The sequence below is a fragment of the Chlorocebus sabaeus genome, chromosome 21 (genome assembly GCF_047675955.1).
Source record: "Chlorocebus sabaeus isolate Y175 chromosome 21, mChlSab1.0.hap1, whole genome shotgun sequence".
In the NCBI taxonomy this organism is placed as follows: Eukaryota; Metazoa; Chordata; class Mammalia; order Primates; family Cercopithecidae; genus Chlorocebus; species Chlorocebus sabaeus.
The window spans coordinates 22,266,344-22,279,073 of record NC_132924.1 but is presented as its reverse complement, the minus strand read 5'-3'; the positions used below and the strand labels follow the sequence as shown (position 1 = coordinate 22,279,073).

Sequence of the window (12,730 nt, the reverse complement as noted above, 5' to 3'; positions counted from 1 at the left end):
ATCCGGCCTTGGTTGTGCTCAAGTTGATCCGGGTTAAGTGGTCAGAAGCAGGCCCCGTGCATGCATGTGTGTGTTGCACTAATCCCATGTTTATGCATGAGGTAACAAAGGCACTTCGGTAAGAGCTTTTTCCTCTTGGGCAATACCTTATGAGTCCTCCTCCATCAGGAAAAGCCAAGAAACCAACTCTAAACTCATTTAAGTGGATTTTGTTCTTGGTGATCCATGAAATGCTGTCTTTTTATCTGCTCTTTATACTTTTAATGTATTCCCCAAAGGACGGAAGTGTACTTTTCCTGCAGTTTAAGACTAAGGTTATAAATAACATCAGTATGGGGTAGTAGCTTGCAGCTCACATTTTGCTCAATGATTTTCCATAAAACCCATTGATTGTTGTTAAATACAAAAAGCACCATAGGATCCTCTCACTTCTATGGCCTCCCCTACTGTTTTTTCTTATAAGATACCTCCCTGTAGAAAATAACCTTTATTCAGTCTATACAAGGATACTACTGCTGGGAAATTTGTTTCAAGGCTTGTATATGTTATTCCAAACAACATGTACAGAAGCATCAACACTAACAAGCAGCATCCATGATATGAATACCATTGCTCCCTGTTGGGAAACATTAATTTTGTTTCATCTTGACAGCCTTGGGATAAAAGCAGCCACAGGTTTTTTAGTTGTTGCCAATTTTCTATTGGTGCTAAATTCCTGTTTAGCTTATTTTTAGTCCTAAAACGTGATTTCCTTTTATTGATATAAGTGCTAGCTCATGTTTAACTCATGCACTTAGCACTTCTTGGGCATTCCCAATCAAGTATGTTGATTTCTAAAGTTTACCCCAGAGAGAGGTCAAAAAAGCTGTGGCTGAAATGTGGAGACTGGGAATTCCTAGTATAACAGAACGTGTCTGATGCCTTGACTTTTGGGCCTTTCTCTAGCTTCCAGTACTTCTGTGAGAGCGTTTTAGGAGCTATCTATCGAGAAAAGAAAGACCGAGATCTTATATTGGAACAATTTAAGTGAATTCAAAAGGTGCTGAGGAACCTGCTTTGGAGCCTGCACACTCAGGCATCGCTTGTCCCTCATTAGCTGCAGTGACTCCTAGGAGCTGCTTTAAATCCCTCCTTATCAGAGGCACAGAGAAAAAAGCATTACCAATACACTGATCAGCCCTATCACAACCTCTGTCCCCTGGTGCCTTGACACTGTAAAGCCTGTTGTTATGCAATTAAGTATTTAAGCTTTGGGGATTTTATGGCAAACGATGGCAAAATGTGGTATGTGGCAAATTAGCACAACAATGAGAGCTTTTGAGGAGCTTGCCGTAAAGGACAAGTTCATTAAATAACATTAAATGATCAGTTCACTCTGTATTGAAAGCAAATGTACTCCTTCCCTCCTTGACCAGTACTGGAAGCTGGGTTTTTCAAAAATAAACAAATAACCTTTGAGTTCTATGTGGAAGGGAATGCTATGGAAATTGCATTAAAATTTGATTCTGTTTGTGCTGCTTATCACATTATAAGAGATCTAAAATATGCCGCCAAAAATAAGATTGTGGCACATAAAGAAAACCTATCCTTTTCTGCACTTTTGCAAGCATCCTTACAAGACATATTCTGAGTAACACAGGCTCAGTTTAGCTCTATGAGAACAGACCATTGTAATAAGATGCACTCTGTAGTCAGAAGTTTTTCAACAGCATGGGATACTGTAAAAGGGAGAGGAGAATTCTGTGTATCCAAAGCTGTCATACTAGAGAGTTGTGAGTTTGGATTTAGAATAAACAAACAAATGAATTAAAGAATTCCTACTTTTTTTGTACCTCATTGAGAGTGAGTGTGAGTTTGGTACCAGGGCGGCTTCTTAAAACACTCTATATAATTTTGTCCATGACACTTCATATTTTTTAAAGTCAATGTAGCAAAGAATTGCTGATGGCAGTTGATACATAGAAGACCTCATTTACAGAAAATGATATCATTCAAGTACAGTTTGCAGATATCACACATTAAACACAGCTTGGTGCCCTGGTGCAAAAGTACACCATTACGCCGGATGGTGTTTGGAAGGCAGGAGGTGGCCTTAGCACACCCAGAGGTGGGGTGTTTTATAGTAATTACAATGTGTCCAGCTGTTTGAGCCAGAACAGGAAAGTAGCAATGGGTTATGTTTTACCTGGAAAAAGGGCATGTTGTTAACTTACATATGGTGAAAATTGTTTGTTCCCAGAGAGAGAAAAAGAGAGAAGTCCAAATGAGACACAAAAGAGAGATAAAAAGAGAGCCATAAAAAAGTCCCAGTGGCCATCAGTGACTATGATAATAGCAATAACATTTTTATAACCAAGTCAGTGGGGGAAATTTAAAGAAATCCAAATGTAAAACATGTAAAGAATCATTTTAAATGAAAGAATGTGACAACTGTCATCTTTGATGTCACTTCCTAGTGTTAATTTTTGCCTTCAGGAGTCTGAGGACTGGAGAAATGGAGCTGGTACTGTTAAATAAAAGCTTAGATCTCAGAGTTTGTAGGGAAAAGGCCTGTGAGTTGTTTGCGTGCCTGTTGTGATAGCTCATGCATCCTGCTGTCTCTGCTTCTCCTTACCCCTGTCTGTGCGCCTGTGTGGTTTGCATGGTCTGGCATGGAGCACGCTGGGAGGGTTGGCGCTGGCTTGGGCAGGGCTGGCTACCTTGCAGCTGGCTATTAACCTGCAGTGAATTCGCCCTGCCAGGCAGTCAGGCAGGCAGGCAGGAGGCCCACCCTGGCAGAGGACTCAGTGTAAGACTGTTCTTTCTCAATTTTCCCCCCCAGACACACCATCCTGAGAAGCCACTTTTTCCTACCACAGGAAGCCCAAGAGAACACTATAGCTAGCAGTCTGACAGCCAAACTGAACCCTGGCCTTTTGTATCCTGCCAGGTTTGAAAAGCTGGACATCACCCCTAAAAGTGCCCAGAAGATCAAGCCGGTGCTTGAGCGGTGGATGGCTGAGGCTGAGGCCCGCCATCGAGCAGGTATGCAGAACCTGACCGAGTTTATCGGGAGTGAACCATCCAAAAAGCGCAAGCGGCGCACCTCCTTCACACCCCAGGCCCTTGAGATCCTCAATGCCCACTTTGAGAAGAACACACACCCCTCTGGGCAGGAAATGACCGAAATTGCTGAGAAGCTGAACTATGACCGAGAAGTAGTTAGAGTTTGGTTCTGCAATAAGAGGCAAGCCCTGAAGAACACAATTAAACGCTTAAAACAGCACGAGCCGGCCACGGCAGTCCCTTTGGAGCCCTTGACAGACTCTCTGGAAGAAAACTCCTAAAGAGATGCCCACCCATAATCAGAAGCAAAATTCACAGAAACTAAACTCCACGCTTGGGACTCCAAGACAATAACAATGACTTTTAATTTAATTTAAAAATAGCCCCGGCCATCATCACCCTTGTAAGTAAAAGACTAAGAAAACTACCAAGTGGACAGAATGGTTTCTACATGTCTGTTGGTTTTCCAAATAGGAAACAAGAAATTTTTCTGAAAATTTTTAAACAAGGAATACACCACACTGAAGGTGTATACGGTAGGATAGTTCCCTTCCCCCACCCGTCTCCCCCAAACCCAGTTTTTTAATGGACTTAAAGCAAACCAAATAACCACGTACTTTTTTCTGTATATTATGAAAATGTGAACACATTTTAAGGAAAAAGAAAAAAAAAAAAAAACCTAAACCAAAAACCAACAACGAAGAAACAAAAACTTTGATCTGTTCAAAGCGAATACAAGCCTGCCACCTGGAGGAAGGACTGCACCCCTTCAGGTACTAAGTGCTGATTCACTATGAAACCTATTAACCAAAGTCAGAAACATGGCATTGCAACGCGATCGTTCGTCTACGCTTCTCTGCGCGTAAAGTTGTGTTACGAATTTTTACATTTGTACTAACAGAACAATAGGAAACCTGATTTCTCCCATCTTTCCCATCTATTGTCTCCACCCACGGGGTGGGTACCATTGTTGAAGCCATTCTGTGAGGCTCACTATTGGGTTTTACTTGGGTGGGGGTGGGGAGGGTGGTCTTTTTTCTTTTTCTTTCTTTTTGACGGGAGGGCATCCTGGATCGTGTGCCAAAGCATTTGTTGCTTTTTTCTCACTATGACTTGTGGGTTTGAGAAAAGAAAATGGAGCTCGCATTTCTCTCTTTTCCTCCATTTCTCCATCTCCCTCGCGCGTGGCTCCCGGGGTCTGCTGGAAAGCCACGAAAGTGGGGAGGAACAGTGTCTTTTCCACTCAGATCCTAGTGAAATGCAGGAGAGACTCCAAAATAACTAGGGCTTTGCTCGATGAACTGTCAACACTGGCATAAGCTGTAATTGTGCTCACTGTCCACACCAGAGCTTGGGATTTTTCTCAGTCTGTTGGCCACGTACATGGAGAGCTGACCAAAACTAATTTTGTAATATAAACATAAGCTGCACATTTGGTTCAATACTTACATCTATGTTATGCTTCTGTGCAAAGCAATTTCTCTCAGAAGTCTGATAGCCAAAGAAATGTCTCAAGATTTCAGTCAAATACACACATGGCATGCACACACCCATGAACATATACACAAAGACACAGGCTAAAAAGAAAGTGATAGCAACTGGATCGTTAAAGGCCATCGTGTATCCTGTTAATCTCATCTTTTCTGCTACTTCTTTCATTCCAATATCGATGGCAGACTTTTTTCAGGGGGGAATAATTATTCTTCGGGATATATAAATGGAGCAGAAAGGTGGCGGGCAAATTTAAACAACTGGAATTGGGGGCTAGGTTCTTCAGGGGAAAGGAAGTTTGAAGAAATTTTCACCAAAAGAAAAAAATATAGAAGGGGCTTATCTAACACATTAGAATACCCTTCAATATGAGAACTAGAGGATTATTTCCTTTAAAAAAATAACTTAAAAGATCTGTGGGCTGCAATAACCTAATAAGCAAGAAGGACATGTTAGGATGTGAGGACGGCTGTGCAGGTGAGCACTTGGCACCTGCCACTGGTGTTTTCACCCAGGTACAGGCAGACGGTGTTCCATTAAAGGAGCAGGCAAAAGAGAGCCGTCAATTTGCTTGCTGTTGAAATGTAAATATTCATGCATAATTTATAATCATGCTAATGTATTATCTAGAAGGAAGTTGTGAAAGAAAAAAGAGAAACCCAATCTCAAGTTGCCCAACTGAGTAGAAATGCCATCTCCTTCCCCTAATACACTCCCTCCCCCCAGGGGGTTTGAGTTTCTTCTGTTGGCTCCTTTGCTGGTTGTGTAAATGCTACAGTATAATTGTCCCCTCCGATGATTCATGCAGCAATCAAGAGACTACCAGCAAGGAAACTCTAAAAGGAATCCTGGAAGTGGAACAAGTCACTCGTAAAGGTGTTTCCATTTTATCAGTCAATGCTAACTGGACCACAGCTAACTTGATCTTCAATGCCAACATCACAGAGTCCCTTTCGCCACCTCAAAAACTGCACAAATATGGACAACCCAGAAACCCAAAACTTTATTGATTAAAACAGATTTTGGATTCTCCTAGGACCTGCTCCAAATTCCATCAAGAAAAGCTCCCTGCGAAGAGAAGTTAACAAGATAACATATGACGGATGCTAAATATTTAAATATATGCCGGCAGCGGTTACATAAGGCCTGCTCAGTTCTGAGATCTATAATTGGGAGGGTCTAACTAGGACAGGGAAAATATAAAATAAAAGTAGTCTTCCAGAGTGGAACAAAAAAGAAATATATTCATCCCACAGTCGTAACACCATTCATGTGCAGTGATTTTTTTATAGTTTTATAATTTTGTATTGTTTTATAAATTATTTATAAGGTGTTGTAATGCTTCTTATATTAATTTTTTACAGATAAATTTTTTGCTACAAGGCACAAAAAGGTGCCTGAACAGATTCTTAGGAATATAAATTATACTGTGTAACTCATAAGTCTTTGGGACCACATCTAATGCTTAATTTTATGATGACATTTCTCATGTCTACTTGTAAACAACTTCATATGCCAATAGCGTTTAAGTGTCTTTTATGTTTCCATGAACTGAAGGTTAAGGTTTGCCACCCACAAAAAAAATAAAAGTCACTTTGGGCATATGTGATTGTATTTCAAGCTTCAGTATTTTTCTCACATAATTTTTCATTATTGTCATCTGCATTTTCTTCATTACTTCATGAAAAAAATGACAGTGGATATTACATTTTACACTTGTTTATAGATTTTCTTTCTTTTTCAACCAAGAAAATATTTTGAACAGTTGAAACTTAATTGCATTTGCAAGGTTTTGGCTTTTTTATGTTGTCATCACACAGATGCACACACACATACACACACAACACGGAAGAGAGAACAAAAAAGCTAAAGGAGCTAGAAAAAACAAAACAAGTAGAGGCGTATCAAAGAACTCAAGCTATAACCAAAAAGAAATCGTAAAATGCCTTTGCTCGTTTCTCTGCGCTGGACCAAAGCTCAATATTTGTAGGTATATGCACATTGTATAGATATGGCTAAATGTTGCTGACAATCTCGCAATACTAAACTGTTCCTATTTTAAGAAAAAAAAAAAAAGAAATACAAACTGTTCATCAATGTTTTACCTCAGCACTCTACTTGTACCCAGTTAATGACCAAGCTTAAAAGAAATGGAGATAAAGGAAATTGATTTTCATTTCAATGTTTGACTGTATAATCTGTTTGGATAACATTTTGTAATGAGCCTTTTGTCATGTGATTTGCTTGTCTTCAACTTGAAATTATGTGAGGCACATTTGTTTATTTGTTGTTAAGAAAGTGATTTTTTTTTTTTTTGTCCTATGTGCTGTGATCTAGACTGGTCACCGGGGTCACTTATGAGCCACCACAAAGAGATCTGCTTCTCTGTGCCCGGAGCAGGCAGCAGGAGGGAGGGCAGGAAACAGGACTGGGTTTCTTTGGAAAAATCATCATGATGAGAAGTTGACATGATAGACTTGTGACCAAGAAGCCAAACTGAATATTTAAAAGCTCCTTACTTGCTCTGACATTGAAACCAAAGCTGATTTTATCTGCACAGGTTGCTTAATGTTTAAAAAAAAAAAAAAAAAAAAAAACTGTACTTAATCTAGAGCAATATCTGTATGGTCAGTAAAGCTGCACTTTGTGTATTTCTTAACAGCTTCAGATCTGTCACTTTTAATTTGTACCATAAAAAATAAATAATTGTTTGACATGAGCTTCTAGGCTAAGTGTGTCTGACACTCAGATATGTCATTTAAGTTGTCAGCATTTTAAAAAGTGTATGTTACAACCCCAAATGTTAAGGAAAGGAAGGGGTTCGAGACAGACTGGTTAATATCATGATTATTTTAACTTTTCAAATGACATATTGTATTTATTGGGACTCTTTTTATTGCAAGTTATAGGAATCCAACTCAAACTTGCCTACACATAAACATACTGTGTTGTTTGACTTAATGGGAAGTCCCGTTGTAGACCTGAAGCACAGCTGGATTCAGTGGTTTCAAAGATGTCATCAGCCTGTGCTGCTTGGTTTCCTTCTCAGATGGATTCTCTAACCATCGACTCTAGGACTGTGAGTCATGCGCCCTTCTCTAAACTAAGCACTGGTGCTGGGGGGTGGTGCACATAAATTCATGGTCACAGGCTCATTCCTGTCTGTGGGGGGAGGGTAGGGCCTCACTGTGACGACCCTGTGGGACCACAAGGATTGAAAGAGGAGTCCACATAAGAACCAGAAGACAAAAAAAAAAAAAAGAGCTATGGTAATGGGCAGACAAAACCCAGAGCCACCACACTCTACAACTAACACCCAGCTGTGTGCCAGGTCGTAGAGAGTTCCGTTGGTGAATAGTGATCTTCTAGTCTTAAGTAATGTCTGTAATGGCATGTTCTGGAAAATCTGGACATTTGGCGTATGTTCCCACCTGAAGTTTAGTGTGGGTAGGAGGGGAGAGTGAATGTTGTTATATAATTCACTAATTCAAAAGATAGGACCATCTTGCTAAAAGTACCAGTAAAAAAAAAAATTTAGAGTCATAATCGTCATACTTTCAGTGACCTTTAGCAAACATTGTTTATGCCACATGGAAATCTGTGTATCAACTTCATATTGTGATTGATAAGAAGTACTTTGGAGTTAGCAACAAAACCAAAAATCTGAGTAACCATACATTATAAATGAGCCACGAAGGGGCCAGGAAGATCCAAACCTGACTTTAAAAGGGGCGAAAAAAAAATGCTGATACTTCTGCCTTGATGGGTGGGGAAAAGACAAAAAATAAAGTCATTTTCAATGGCTTTCCTTCCATATTTAATATTCTACAAATATTATGAGCAAAGGTCCTGCCTATGAAATATGTTTGACCTAGGAAACTCTAAAACGTCTTCTTTAAAAAGGACAGCCGTCCCTTACATTTAATCATTCCATATTTCACAAATACCTGCTAAGCATTTCGCCATGTGTCAGAAAATCCTGTGTGCTGAGGACTCAGAAATAAACAAAAAGAATCTTCGCCTTCAAGAAACTCATATTCATTGTGCAAAAACCACTGATATTTCTCCAGAAAGTGAAATAATTCCATGTTTCTTATACTATAATATTTCAAAAATAAAATAAATTTCAAAACTAAAATGATGGAAAGCAATTCTGAGGCTGACTTCAAAACTGAAAATGAATGGGTAGGAACAGCCTAGGCTTAGAATACAACCACAAGTATCAGTTTTAAAGGATTCCAAAAGCTGTTCCGATAACAATTGTCTACTAAACCAACCATAATCATACAATATATCCAGTGGCAAGTGTAGTAGGACAATTGTTGATGAGTTTAATAAAGAATCTACGCTTGGAAAGAGTTCAGAAGCAACATATAGATAAAACCAACTCCTAACAAAGACAAGTCTGAGCTCCTCATCCATTGTTCTGTACCTCAAAAGGAGTCCAATCAAATACACCCATTTGTCTTACCTACCAGGCACTGAGGAAAGCCATGGTCAAGGGAAGAAGATGACACCTAAGGAGATCTTCAGTGCATTGCATGAAAACCTTTCTAAAACATATGAAATACTTCCCTGTTTTCTTAAAGCAATTATGAACATCGCTTATCCTCTTCAGGGCCTTTCTCCTATTTGCTTTATCCTTGTTAATGGCTCCATCCATCAGCCACCCAAAGCAGAAGTCTAGAAGTCATCCCAACCCCTTTATACACACACACACACACATACACACACACACACACACCCCCTAAGTCAGTAAAGTTCTGGCAGTTCTGCCTCATGAATGCCTTTTGAGTCTCTGCTGGTCACCATCCCCCACTTCCACTACTTAGTTCAGACCCACCTGCCTCTCACTTGGATCACCATGATATGCTCCTCCTAGCCTCTACACGCATCGTATGTTTGCCACCAGAGTAGTCAAAAAGCCAGTATAAATATATTTCTCTTTTGTTTAAAACCTTTCCAACGTTACCTTCAGAAAGAGAAGCAGACTCCAGCACAGAACACAATGCCTTTTGTGACCTGGTCCTTGCCTACTTCTTTAGGCATCATCAATTTCTTTACTCTCATCAATTCCCAGTTCATTGGGTTATGTCCTTGCCACACCAAATTTTCTAAAATTTCTCCAATGCCCAAATTACTTTTGATGCAATACCCTCTGCTTGGAATGTCCATCCACAGTACTGTTAACCTATCTAATTTCTACTCATTCTTTAAGGCTCAATTATGTGCCTTTCCCCAAATAGTTATGTGCCGGGCATTGTGCTTCCTTCATCAGAACATTTATCAAGTTTACATGTTTATTAGCCACCGCTGAAATGTTAAAAAAAAAAAAAAAATCACAGCTGTTGATCTCTGAGTTGCCTGTGGACTTGGCTTACAGATAAGTGTAGTCGGCAATAAGTTCTTTTAACTAGTTGTCATTTGCATGTGACATCTTCCTTGTCTAATAAGAGTAACAGTCATATTTGTATTGTTTTCAAAGCTCTCTCATATACATTATTTTAGTCGCTCCTAACATAAACCCAAAGAAGTGTGATGATTCCTATTTTATACATGAGAACTAAGAATCATAAAAGTTAATAGTCTTCACGAAGATCCCAGAGTTCATAGATAGAGCTGGTTCTTCAAAACACTAGGAACTAGAATATTCACCAAGGTGAGTACACATTGAAACACAGTAAACTCTGATACCGCCATGTCTTTGAACTGTCAATGAAAACTACAGTATCTGATACATGGTAGCAGTTCAGGAAAGGCTTACTGCTGTGGATAATTACCAGTTATCTAATTAGCAAGTCCACTATGATTTAGGTGAACTTAGTCTGAATGCTTACTGCTTGGCAGAAATAGTAAAGGACACATAAACGGAAATTAGAAACGTCTATATACACTGTATCCTCTTATTATCACTGAGATTTAGGGTCTCCAGATAAGAAAACAAAGAGTTCCAATGATTCCAAAGGCAAATGAGTTAAAACCAACTGAAAGTGAAAGAGAAAATCAGTGGGTCCTAGTCACTAATCCCACTAGCAAGTAAAGACCTTGCAATGAGTGTGGAAATAGGAAGCTGGCCTGGGACCTGGGCTGGAAGGTCCATTCCAGAACTTTCTTTGATGCTCCCATGTCACTTTAAAGAGTTTTAGTTGGCTGGGAGTGGTGGCTCATGCCTGTAATCCCAGCACTTTGGTAGGCCAAGGCAGGTGGATCACCTGAGGTCAGGAGTTCGAGACCAGCCTAGCCAACACAGTGAAATCCCGTCTTTACTAAAAATACAAAAATTAGCCGGGCATGGTGGCAGGCTCCCATAATCCCAGCTACTTGGGAGGCTGAGGCAGGGGAATCACTTGAACCCCAGGAGGCAGAGGTTGAAGTGAGCCAAGATTACGCCACTGCACTCCAGCCTGGGCGACAGAGCAAGACTCTGTCTTAAAAAAAAAAAAAAAAAAAGAGTTTTAGTTGCACTCCTAACCATTTACTGAGATTGTCATTTGGGAAGAAATCACACTCTTCCCATTGCCTTATCTATATCACTGAAGTCTGGGATCTGTGTAAAAGTATCTGCATGAGTTAATGGGCTTTGTTACTGAGATCACTGGGGCATCACCTCTGAAAGAGGGGATGTTTCCAGGGTGTTTGACTATTTGCACATATGCAATGATAGGAAGGCCAATATAACCAAAAGGATCCAGAACTGAAGTAATTCCAAACACTGAACTTCAGTCAAAGAGCAAGAAACTCATGTGCAATAACACTTATGGCGAACTATAATATTGAAGCCTTTTGCAGATCCTCTTATTAAGATGCTGGACAAAAGAAGCAGAAAAGAGACTGATATTTCTTGGATACCTACCATAGGTAGGTATTACTGTCCTCATTTTCAATTTCTGCACTATTATCTGAGATTTGAGGCCTGCTTAGTTATACTTATGCTACTAATAAATGTTCTCATAAAGGAAGATTCACTAAGACTTACTTACGTTTAGACTGACTAAACTCCTGAACTAATGCATCATTGAAGTGGATCACTGGACCTCAGAAAATGGACTTTTGATCCATGGATCTGGTCACCACTTGGGCCACATCTATGACTACAGATGAAGGAAAAGAGATCATTTGGGGAATAGTTTTGCTTCTTTTACCTTCCAGTTTTTGTTAGTGTTGAAATCTTTTATTGTATAAGTAATCTATTTTTATTATAGAAAAATCAGAATATACAAAGAAACAAGATCTTTTCATTATAGATTATTATAGTTCAGCTGTTTTTCTTTATATTGCTCTATTTTAACATTCATGGGCTGCTTTAATTGTTTGTCTTGAACTTCAGAGACAGAGGGTAAATTAGAAAACCAAAAGTAGAACTCACATATCGTGAAATCCCATTTCTGTGAAATGCCACAGCTGTTTGGGTTGCCAAAACTCAGCCCTTATTTACCCAGAATCTTAACTTGACCCACCACGCAACTAATCCCGGAGGAAAACACAACAGCCCCCTGTTGTCTGTAGGGGAGACACAAAACCCTAGATCATTTCCACACAGACTTTGCTAACCAATCAAAAGGTATGAGTGAAGAAAAGTGGATTTCAGTCATGGAAATACACACCCCTAGGTATTGGCAGGCTCATACTGGTTGGCATGATGATCTCTTACTTAAAGTGAGTCCCTCCACTTTACATTCAAAGAATGGTTTTATCGTCACATAAGTCCAAACCATATCAAAGCCTTCAGTAGCCAATACCATGCACACAGTGAGCATTGTACACATGTCCTTATGGGGAGCCAGTCTGTGATATAAAGGCTTGGGGAAATGATGTGAACCCATCAAAATCATTCTCTGCCACCCAGTTTGATAAAACACACCCTGACATACACACACATCGAACATTTTTATTGCTTCTTTCCAACAGCAGAAGCTTCACTCTTACTTTTTAACACACTCCTACTGTGTCCTGAATGTTCAAATTCTTACTTTTGGGGTTTTTGCTGCTTTGAATAGAGGGGAAGAGTCCACACAGGCGCCTAGTTCTGTTCCTGGGAGATCGCAATGCAACCAGTCTTTGAAAAATATAATGGGTGCTCAAGCACTTGCATGTGTGTATTTATTTCTGCTTCTAGAACCATCAGACTCCCCCAGAGGAACAAAAATGAGAAAAATTAATGTATCTGCAGTCTCCCAAGAGTATAAGAGCCTGT

General features: G+C 39.7%; 1 protein-coding gene across 3 annotated transcripts in view; it reads left to right on the top strand.

Annotated features, from left to right (window-relative positions):
• POU6F2 (POU class 6 homeobox 2) overlaps positions 1-7,255 on the top strand; it is a 501,581-nt gene extending 494,326 nt beyond the window's left edge. Inside the window, exon 11 of one of the 3 annotated variants that reach the window (XM_073008947.1) lies at positions 2,822-7,255. In XM_073008947.1, coding sequence (XP_072865048.1) covers positions 2,822-3,326 — 505 coding nt within the window. In that variant the 3' untranslated portion in view covers positions 3,327-7,255. The remainder of the gene's footprint in view (positions 1-2,821) is intronic. The other 2 variants (XM_073008946.1, XM_073008948.1) reach the window with 2 other exon arrangements.
• Positions 7,256-12,730: the final 5,475 nt, after the last annotated feature.